Consider the following 11,634-nt stretch of genomic DNA (forward strand, 5'->3'; position numbering starts at 1 on the left):
CACTGTTGGGGCTGGAGAGATGGCTCAATAGTTAAGAGCACTAGCCAGCTGCTCTTGCAGAGGACCTGGGTTCAGTTCCCAACTCCCACATGACAGCTAACAGTCATCTGTAACTCCAGTTCCAGGGTATCTGATACCCTCTTCTGACCTCCATGGGCATTTCAGGACACAGGTGTTTTTAACATACATGCAGGCAATACACTCATACACATAAAATAAAAATAATAAGTTAAAAATATATATATAAATAAACAGGGACTCAGTGAGAAAGAGTGCTTGTGTACAGGCATGAGGACCTGAATTCAGATCCCAGTATCCACGCGAAAAGCTGGGCATGGCTGTGTGTGCCTGGAACTCTAGCCCTAGGGGAAAGGGCAAAGGCAGGAGGATCTCTGGAACTTCCTGGCCACTAGGCTAGCTCAAGTTCAGTGAGAGACCCTGTCTCAAAGAAACAATATGGAGAGCTCTCAAGGAGGACAGCTGACATCCTCCTCTGGCCTCTGCATGCATATAAACAGATAAACAGACAGACAGACAGACAGACACACACACACACACCACATCCTCACACACAAAATATATGATAAACTGTAGTTGAATACCTCGTCCCTTATGGATGATAGTACTCTGCTCACTAAGAGTTAACAGACTTCTTTGGGCTTTGCTGATGCAGAGGCTTGATGGAGGGGATGTCGATTTCCAGGATGCTGGGACTGATAACACACCTGTTTCTGGGATACTGGGAACAGGTTGTCACTTCACTCATGTGCATGCATCAAAGGAGGTCTGTTACCGGACAGTTCCCATGGTGTGGGTGTGCTGTGCTGTTTTCTTACTATAATGATGGGAACATTCCCATGTCTTTTGCACTCTGAGCAACCAACACTGAGTTTCCTAAATAAAAGCTTCTCAAGAGGGCAGTAAAATGCTCCTAAGTGGCACAGGCCTGGTCTGAATTTCAGTTTCTCGACATCCATCTCATCAGAGCATCTACAATATATATTTTGCAAAAATTACTGAAATTCTACACAAATTGAATTACAAGAAATACAGGAATTAGTCTGCTTGGTTGGTCTTCATTGTGTTTCCCTCTGACATAATTATTTTGATTTCAGAAATAAATATAATTTACACTAAGGACATTTATGTAGCACTGACAAAACTGTAAGTCTATCTTGTTTTATTCTCTTTTGATAAATCAATTTAGAAAAATATTTCCACAATTAATCTCTTGGTTTTTTATTTGCCTACAATGAGCTTCCATTCTATTAATGGTACAATTTGTGAATCCTTGCCTTCTTTAAATTACTTTAACTTATGCTACATAACTCTATACTTGAGTTTTCTCTAGTTGTCAAGACAATTATCTTCATGTAATTGTGGCCTCCAATTACACTACAAACCAAATTCTCCTGTAAGGCACAGGATACATACACAGACTGAATAAGCTACCCCAATGACACATGATATACAAAGAAAGGCGTGGTATGTGTCACTACAGGGGGACATGGTGAGTCTCAAATTACACAATATCCACCAGATTGTGGATATCTCTACCACCTCTGCCTCTCCATCTGCTGCATCAGCCTTCTCCTCACTAATGGATAGGGGTTGGCAGACTGAAATTTGAACAAGGACACTCACAGACATAAGGTTTTAGAGTCATAAGGTTTTAAGGCAGTGCATACTTGCTCTACTAAACAGATGCAGTGGCGCCCACACACGATCACAGCTGTAGCTTGTGAGCTGGTCTGCCAGCACCAACACCCATTTCTTAGCACAGAGTAGGGGCAACAGAGTGTCATGAGAGACTGCTGTATGGTGACAAGGTCTTTCCTTACCTCTCAGTCTATAGGTAACTCCTTCATTTCATGAAGTATTTCATTTAACCCACCTAGTTTCTGTCTGTATTCAGCACACCTGATGAATCACATCTCAAAAGCCACTTGCTTGTTCGGCGTCTGTACTTAATGCGCCTGATGGGAATCATCCATCTCGTTCCATGCACTATAGCAGAACCAAACTCTATCAATTAACACAGCAAACACACTATCTTAATATTTGAGCATTTTCTCCATCTGTTCAGCTGTGTTTACAAAGTCTATGCTTTCTCTTATTTCATTCTTTGCACCTGGCCATTTCTCACTTTCCTCTTAGTTTTTTTTTATTTTGAAGATCTAATCATAGGAGTGTTTGGGGGGAAACTGCAAAATAAACTTTCCAATATCCATGTGTGTGCATGGTGAGTGTGTCAGGCAGGGTCAGATCTATAGTCAGAGAATACAGAAGCTAATGGAGAATTGGAGTGCTTCTTATTTAGGAAAACAGCTTGTTGCCGATCTGAGTCTTTGAAACAGGAAATGTTGGGGGAGTAGAACTGACTTTTTTCTTCTTTGAGAGTTAAGGGTAGCCAATATATTTAGGTTTTATTCATATTACTATTTTCTGAATCTTTGTGGTGTAACAAACTACCACACTGTGAAACTTAGGCAGAATAGAATTTCTTTCCCACAGTTCCTAAAGCTGGGAAGTCAAAGACTCAGGTGCCATCATATTTATCGTTTGTTCATAGGAATGGCACCTTGCACACTGCCTCTTCCAGAGGGGAGAAACACTGTTCTCACAAGGCAGAAAGCAGTGTCGATGCAAAAGCATAACTCTCACCTCAAAGGGGATATGAGATAGTTTATTCTGAAGCCAAATATGAGTGACCATGACCCAGAACACAGATTCAGTTTACCCCAAATTCCATGTTCCAGCGTGGTAACAGTTGCCTTACATTTTTATAGTAACAGAACAAAGAAAAGTCATCAATCAAGACACTTTTCAAATACATTGGAGGATACATTCAGTAGGCAGGTCACAGCAAAACGAGAGTTTTTTTTATTATAGGTCTCAGATGCTGTCTGATGACATTCTTAGCCTTTTGATTGGTGAGACCAGGTGGTCTGCTAGGATAATACATTTTAAATGGTTATCTGTTAGTCACAGGATGTTAGATCTGAAACAGAGGTGGGCAAGGAGTGGCTGTTTAGGGGGCTAAAGATGGTCAGTGATAAATGGCAATTAGACTCTGGACCTGCAACATTCCAAACTCTCCACAGTCTCTGCAGTGATAATCAGTTGGTCAGTCTTGCAGGAAGTTCAGTCCAAGGTGCAGGAGTTTTTTTTGGAAACTTTTCTTTCACAGCAGAAAGGCACAAAAAGAATGGGGTGGGGTGAGGGGACCATTTCCCATCAAATCACTTTATAAGGGAACCTAACTCTATCGAAGAGTGTGGAATCCTCATGAGTCAATCTTTTCTTAAAGGTCCCAGTTTCCTTCTTTGAATGCACTCATGGTTGCTCGAGGTGCTCAGAATGCAAGACTGTTGAGTGCTCAGCCCTAAATAGGACATTATACCACCCCTATAACATCAGGGATCACTGTGGAAGAGGAGACAGAAAGAACTGGAAGATAGGGATGAGGATGGTGAAATGCTGTCTTCTGGGTGTGGCACAGCAAATGCAGTGACGACAGCATAGCAGCTATGGTTGCCTACAATGGGCCTGCACAAGTCTGAGTCCACCAAAGCCAAGCCTGGATTAGGGCAGGGCTCACAGGGCCCTACTACTCTCTGAAGAATTCTTGGCTACACATGAATTCTGGGTGAGGGTCACTCATTGTCTTCAGTTGTGTACCCCCTAGGAGCCCACCAGGCTCCAAGGAACAGTTCCAAACCCATGGTGGTCATATAGCCAATTGCCTTAACTCAGTCGGTCTTAAAAAATAACCAACCAACCAACTGTAGTTAAAATTCCTTCTGGAAGGTGGAAATAACATTTGGGCCTGCTCCTCCTGATTTTGCCAAACTGCAATCTGGGAAACCAGTGAGTTTATTGGGCTTACTTACAGACAAATTGGTGAGTGTTTACTTACAAGAGTGTGTAGTCATCCCTCTTAAGGATGCACTGGGAAGTCTCCTTTCCAGGCATGGATCATGACTTCACCACAGCCACACAAAATGATGAGAGCCCCTCCCAAAGGCTTCCTCAGTTTATATACCCTTAGCCCCTTCCCCTCATGAAACTGGGTGCCAACTGGATGGTTGCAAGGTGTGACTGACTCTCCCTGCCCCTCCTGTCTTGAAAAAGAGTAACAGTCAACAAGTTTAGCTGTGATGATCCCAGGCAAGGGAGTTGCAACCAAGCTTGGGAAGATGGCATCTGTCTATGGTCTGGTGGTCTGAGGATTGCCCGCTGCAACACCAATCAACCAAAATCCACAAAGACACGTGGGAAAGGGACTTGTAGGGTAAGTAAGAGGGGCGGGAGGGAAATTAGATGGAGAGTTAATCAGAATGAATTTACTACATATATGAAACTGTCAAAGAACAAATTCAATATGTTACTATAAAAAGTTATACCTCTCATACTTTCAATGTGAATTCTTGGAAGAGACAATCATTTGTAGTAAAAGTAATAGGAAACATTCTAGCAAGGTGAACAATAGCTTTGGAGGTGTCATTCTTAAGCACCTGGGGGCAGATGTACAAATTGTTACGGGGATCATTCTTTTTCTAAATCAAGTGCCTAGAAGTGAAATTGCGTCTTAAAAGAGGATGAATTATGAATATTTTCCTCCCTCCTCACTAGCGTGCACACACTTAAGCGACCCTTACGCACCATGAGGAGCAGATGTTGAGAGATGGGCATGCACAGAATCTGCAGGTTTGTGGATGTGGTCTACTGTTTTAAAACTGATTGGCTGGGAGATCGATTTTAAAGTTTTAGCCCTTTCCTTGTAAAAACTGCCAACACTCCGCTCATGGGATTTCCTAAGTACTGTAAGGCTTAGGAACACATCCACAACTTTACTAGCCCTGATTCCAGGCAGGAATTCAGATTTCACGGTTATTTCACAAAGCATCATGTATTGGAATGAATGGCACCAGTCCCAGAGATGATGGAACAGAGGGTGAAGTGGCATGAGCAGAGCCACCTACAGGTGGAAACATTAGGGGTTGCTTTAACTGGCTCCGACTTACTTAAGACAGCGCCAAGTCAGTGAAAGCCAGGGGCAGTCAGAGAAATTAAGAACAGCTTTGTCTTGTCCCACCTTGTGATTTCCTGCCTCTGTCACCTGAAGGCTTATTTTTATGGGAAGCCAAATGATACAGAATTTTTTGAAAGTAATTTCCAGGCTCCCATCCCAACCATCACTTGAGTGTGGGTGACTATGGGGCTCAAAGACCACAAGAAATTATCCTGTACAACACCTTAAGGGAGAGGTGTCCTTTAGGTAGTAAACTCCATCAGAAAAATAAAAACTGACTTATTTGGTCTTTGGGACTTCATAGATCCCACATCTACTACAGCTCTTGCCATATGAAATGAATAGAATCAGTAAATACTTAAGTATCTAGTCCCATCACTGGAAAATAGTTTAAACCAGCATTCAAATAATTAGCAAGCAATGCAAGTGAATTTTAAAGAAATGTAAATTAACTCATATTCAAAAATATTTTACAGTATGCTTTTCGGAAGTTAGCATTTCGTCAAATAATTCTATTATTATTCAAGGAATCTTTAGGGCTATTCTTTTGAAATTGCCTTTCGGAACTCTCCGTGAGCACGCACGGTGGTCAGATGACAACTTGCACGTCTGGTCTCTCCTTTCACATGGTTTCAGGGATCGAACTCGGGTCGTCAGGTTACAGAACACCGCCTTAACCAGCAGTGTTACCTCGCCCACCGAGACCTAGCTTTGGAAAAATACCTGATAGACATTCACGGCGCTATGCCAGGTGCTTTTTCTTTCAATTTCCCAATTCTTTGCTTTTTTGAGACAAGGTTTCACTACGAAGCCCAGGCTACCACAGCTTTCCAAGCCAGCCCCCATCCTCGCACCCCGACCCGCCCCCTCAGCACAAAGCTTGTTAAGGGTACTCAGCAAGCTAGGGGCGAGCTCAGTCCTGGAGCCCGGATGCCGGCACAGCACCGCACAAGCCAGACGCCTGCCCGCTCCCGCAGCAGCACCCTGGGTGCTGTCCGCTGACGTCAGAGGTCCCGCCCAAGAGGCGGGACTTCCTATCCGGGTTAGCCAATTCCGGGCGGGCCGGAAGTCCCTATTCCGGAAGTATACAGGTCTTCCCGCAGGCCGCTCTGGAGACCCCGGGTCCTCGAGTGCCAGGTCTTTCGGGGTGGTGAGAAGCAGGAGCTGCGGCATGGACAGCCGTTTGCAGGAGATCCGGGAGCGGCAGAAGCTACGGCGGCAGCTGCTGGCTCAGCAGGTCCGTGCTGGGCCGGGCGTTCGCGCGGCCCCGGGGCTGGGAGGGCGGGAGCGCGTGCGTGCGTGCGCATGTGCGGCAGCCTCTGCCCCGCCCGCTCTTTTGCGCGCTACCTGCTGCTGTCAGGTCTCGGTCCCGCGACTTTTATTCCCGAATCTCCCTTTTTCTCAGCTCGGGCAGGTGCGGTTCCTGCCCGAGTCATTGTGTTGAAGACACTAGGCCACTGTTGGGCTTAGTGGGCCTCACCAGGGCTGGCATGGTCTTCCGGGGTGGAAATGCAGTCTTGGTCATTGTAAATAAGGTCTAGCAGTTCACGTACCGTCGCTTGTTAGCCTCCACATTTCTCTATACTGTTTGAACAGTGTTTAGTGTCTTGCCTGCGTAGTCAGCTCCGCAGTGTGGAGACTGATTTTGAGATAGACACCGCCCCCCCGGGGGGAGGCGTTATTTCTAAAGTCTGCGTTGGAAAGAACCTGAGAGTAAGTTTTAGATTCTGCACCCAAGACACAATATTCTCCGCGCAGCCCCTATTCATGATAACACCCAGAAACAGGTAGCATTGTTTTCACTTACTAAATAGGTAACTGGTTTCAGAGGTTAAGCTGGGTTTCCGATGGCCACTCACTATTCACCAGGAAATTGACTCAGGTTTGTCTCGGTCTTTTCTAACCCTTGTCATCTAACCATTTCATAACATCGGCGTGTTAATGCTTGCTGATTGGTAGACTGCATATGCAGAGTACAGATTATACATTGTTCGACTGAAAATCGGGGACTGTTTTCCATTGTGCCATACAGATCAGTAAGTGACTGAGAGAAATGCTCAGACGCTTGAGTGAGGCTGCTTGCTATAACTTTCCAGTGCTAAATCTTGGTGCCTCAAAGAATTCTCTTTGAAGAAATGACTTGTATACCGAGATATACATTACAGAAAAAGACAGGAGCCAGTCATGGAAAGAAATTTAGAAAACATTCAAACGATAGGAAGTAGATGTGCCGTCCACTGACCAAAACAAGTCTGGAAGATTTTATGGAGGAGTCGAAATTGATGAACATTTCATATATTGGAAGAGATTATTCCATAGAAGAAATTTGAGGGCAGTCATAGGAAATGGATAGATTAGAAGAGTGTTGGGTAATTGAAATCCAGGCACTATTTTCATATGCTTTCTCTCGCCTTTTAGGACCACTAAATGCAGATGTTCTCATGGCCTTCTTGTACTGAATATTAAACAGTTTCTAGTGCTGTTCTGTAGTCCTTATGTGCCTTGAAAGCTTTCTATGAATTGACCCTATTTTACTTAGTGAACCTGCTTGTATTTGTTGCAGTCTGCAGAATTTTCCTAGCTGCTACCCAAAGTTGACATTACCATTTTTAGGCCATTAGTAAACTTCACCATCAAACTTACAATCATTATAAAAACGTAGCTTTAATAAAACTAACTTTTTTTTAGCGCATGGGATAAAATATAGTATATGAAACAATGCATACAAAGTGCTTAGCCTGCAAAGTTACATAGGAACTGTGTTAGCTGGTTTTTGTGTTACTGCTGCTACTACTAAATCATGTTTTGGAAATTGGCTGAAATGAATTGTCTTAATTTCAAATATAACCCAAAGTATAAAATATTTTCGGCTGGTGAAATCACCCTTTTTAAAAACTTAAACTTTTATTTATTTGAGTATGTTGCCTGCATGTATGTCAGTGCACCTGCCCATGCAGTGCCCACAGAGGCTGGAAGAGGGTGTTGGATCCCCTTGAACTGGAGTTAATAGATGGCTTTTAGTTGCCATGTGGGTGCTGGGAACCGAACCCAGGTCCTCTGCAATAGTAGCCAGTGCTCTTAACCACTGAGCTGTTTCTCCAGCCCTGATAAAATTGTTCTTAATTAAAATGATGTTCTTCAAGTTTGCAGTTTATCCTCGAAGATTATTAATTATGTGATTTATGGGGCCATAAGTGTGTTTTTAGAAATTTTTAAATTTTCATTTTATGTGTATGAGTATTATGCCTACATGTATGTAAGTATACCCATGTTGTGCAATGCTTGAGGAGGTCAGAAGAGGGTATCGGATCTCCTGGGACTGGAGCTACTGACAGTTGTTAGCTGCCACGTACGTGGGTGCTGGGTTCTGAACCCAGGTCCTCAGCAAGAGCAGCCAGTGCTTTTGACCACTGAGCCATTTCTCCAGCCTTGGGGGCATTGCTTTATAAAGGATTTGGTATATAAAATCATCAGCAAGGGGCTGGAGAGATGACTCAATGGGTAAGAGCATTGGCTGCTCTTGCAGAAGACCTTTGTTCAAATCCCAGCACCCACATGGCAGCTCACAACCATCTGTAACTCCAGTTCCAGGGGATCTGACACCCTCTTTTGACCTCATTGGGCATTGCACAACATGATTTACTTATGCACTTGCAGGCATAACACTCATACACGTACAATAAAAATAAAGTTAAAAAAAATTCAAGTCATCAGCAAGAAATGCTGCAGCGTCTGTGAAGAGTACTGTGATTTAATGTTTGGCTTTGCTTCTTAGCTGGGAGCGGAAAGTGCTGACAGCATTGGTGCTGTGTTAAACAGCAAGGATGAACAGAGAGAGATTGCTGAAACGAGAGAGACTTGTCGGTATGTGGACTGTCGTGCTTTTAGCGGTGTGCTAATATTATGAAGGGACCATTTGTTGTATTTTTTTTAGTTGTAAGTTATTTGTGGGTTTAGGGTGCTTTTTTGGTGGGGAGGGGCAGTCATTGAAACACACTCTTGGCTATGTAGCACAAGCTGACCTTGAACTTGTAATTCTTCTTCCTGAGCTTCCTGAGTACTAGGATTTGAAGTGTGTACCACCTGCCCACTAAGGATTAATGAATTAACTTACCATATATAATATTAAATTATAAATTATAATTTTTATGAATTTATAAAAGAATATACTGTAAAAGCAGTAGTTCAGAAAACATTTCGCTTTTTTAAAAATATTCTAGGTTATCGGTTTGAATCAGTTTTGCTTACAGCACATAGTATAAAATATAAATAAAAATAGTCTAAAGTGATACATTTAGTCTCTGCACTTTTTGTATCTTTTTACACTTGCTCTCTGTACTTTGACCAGTCATGAGTTTCTGCATTAACCTCCAATCACTGCACAAAGAAACTTCTCTAGTGAAGACAGGGCTCTATTAACCTACAGGTAGAAAGAGATAAAAATTCTTTATAACTAACCCCCCCCACCCCCGGTTGCTTATAAAAATAAAGTTACAAATTCTCAATTATGTGTGACTTTTTGGGTGATTTATAAACAGGATAAATAGGTACTATTTAATCAGGAAACATTTGCTTTGTTCTGTTGTTTAATTATTCATAATACAAGTAGGTGCATATATATGTTTTATATGTGATTGTGTGTGATAGTTGCACTTTAATTTTTCAGGGCTTCCTATGATACCTCTGCTCCAAATTCAAAACGGAAGTGTCTGGATGAAGGAGAGACAGATGAAGACAAAGTGGAAGAATATAAGGCAAGTAGCAGATGAGTCAGGTCTGTGGTCAAGAAGAAATTAATCCTTCTAACACTAGGCCCATTTCATATAGAAAGCTCAATTATAAGATGTGCTAAAATCATCAGTGACATTTATACTTTCAGTTAAAGACTCCACATCAGTTCTCTTGTTTTAGGTAAGAATTATGTGACTTACCTTTAATTAAATATATAAAACACAACATAATTCTTGGTAAGCACTGGCAGTAATACTCTTCAGAAGAGCAAAGAGACTTTGGGTAATTGAATTGCATCAGATTTGGAGAGGCTATCGTTACCACTTTTTAGTTACATTACAAGATCGCATAATTAAAACACTTCGAGGCCCTGTAGCAGTTGTATAACCATTTCTGAAAGAGCCCAAGCAAAAACTTCACTTCTTTGTTGGTTTTAATGTGCTTTTTATTAATTTGAGAATTTCATACATGCATTCAGTATATTTTGATCATACTCACCCACCCCTAATTCTTCCTGTATCCACTCCACATCTCCCCTCTTAACTTTGTATCCTTTTTTTTTTTTTTTTAAACAAGCAAACAAAACCAAAAACCTTACTGACTCCAGACTCCAGTTTGTACTTCCCATGTACACATGAATATGGGGCTATCAACGGGCTTGTGATTGACTTACCAGAAACCACACCCCTTAAGAAATCTGAATCTTCCCCCATAGCAGCCATCAACTGTCGGTAGCTCCTTAGCGAGAGGTGGGGGCCCATGAGCTCCTGCCCCTCCATGCAAATATATTGACTGGCTTGATCTTGTCAGGCACCCATAGCTGCTGTGAGTGCATGAGTACATTGGTCTTGTCAGGTCCTCCCCAACCTCTGGCTCTTAAAATCTTCCCACCGTTCTTCTTCAATGTTCCCTGAGCCCTGGGTAGGGTTGACATAAATTGTGGCTTAGCACTCCACTGGCACTTACTCTCTACACGTTGACCAGTTGTGAGTTTTTGCATTAACCTACATTTACTATGCAAAGAAACTTCTGGTGAAGACTGAGGACTCTGTTAATCTAGAGGTAAAGAGAGATAAGAATTTAGAGGCAGTTTGGCAGTTCGATACTATGCCCATTTAGCAAAATATTAGTAGGTTCTCTCCTGGGGCCTGTGAGCTCCCAGACCATAGGTTCTTGGTCAGATTTGCAGTACCAGGCATGTGTTTCCTGTAGAGCATGCCTTATATCCATGCAGAAAGTGGTTGGTTACCCTCTATGACATACATGCCACTATTACACTCATGTTCTTATCTTGTCAGGCCAGTTGTGATTGTACCTCACAAGGTTCACAGCTGGATTAGGCTGTTGGTGACTTTTCTCTCCAAGCAGCCTGTGTAGCACGTCCAGTCCTGTGAAAGCTGGTCAGCAGGGAGGAAGTGTCCTGGTTGGCAGCAGCTTCCTTTCTCCATGTCCTGTGACTGAAGTGTGTGGTGTTCCTAGTAGTAGAGTCTTACCATCAGGTTCTGGTAGGCAGTAGCCTGTTTGGGGTTCTCCTGGATAACCCTAACCGACAGTTTGTGGGGAGATATTCCAGTCCTGACACTGGACTTTTATTTGGCCTGTGTCTATTTGGAGGAACATTATCCCTGTGTCAGGTGACTCTTATTAAAGTCTTCTTATGTGTCTATGTGAAGCTTATAAAGTAGACGTTTCCAGATGGTCTTTTCAAGTACCCTCTGGGTTAGTTGTCCCTCCCTCAGCCCCCACCTTCCCTCTTCCCCATTTAACAAAACCCAACTTCTAAACTTGTAATTGAAAATTTATTTAAAAAGGAAGTATTATGAAGGAAAAACTTACCTCATTGTTTCCAAATTAATTGTATATATTAA

At 42.7% G+C, this 11,634-nt stretch overlaps 1 protein-coding gene across 1 annotated transcript in view; it reads left to right on the plus strand.

The window, feature by feature from the left end:
- The first annotated feature begins 5,792 nt into the window (after window positions 1-5,792).
- Window positions 5,793-11,634, plus strand: part of Mettl14 (methyltransferase like 14) — a 24,880-nt gene continuing 19,038 nt past the window's right edge. The window contains exons 1-3 of the mRNA XM_008846038.2: window positions 5,793-6,272; window positions 8,811-8,899; window positions 9,702-9,789. Of these exons, the coding sequence (XP_008844260.1) occupies window positions 6,207-6,272; window positions 8,811-8,899; window positions 9,702-9,789 (243 nt within the window). The 5' untranslated portion in view covers window positions 5,793-6,206. The remainder of the gene's footprint in view (window positions 6,273-8,810; window positions 8,900-9,701; window positions 9,790-11,634) is intronic.

The sequence above is a fragment of the Nannospalax galili genome, unplaced genomic scaffold, assembly GCF_000622305.1.
Source record: "Nannospalax galili isolate Female #2095 unplaced genomic scaffold, S.galili_v1.0 scaffold142, whole genome shotgun sequence".
NCBI lineage: Eukaryota > Metazoa > Chordata > Mammalia > Rodentia > Spalacidae > Nannospalax > Nannospalax galili.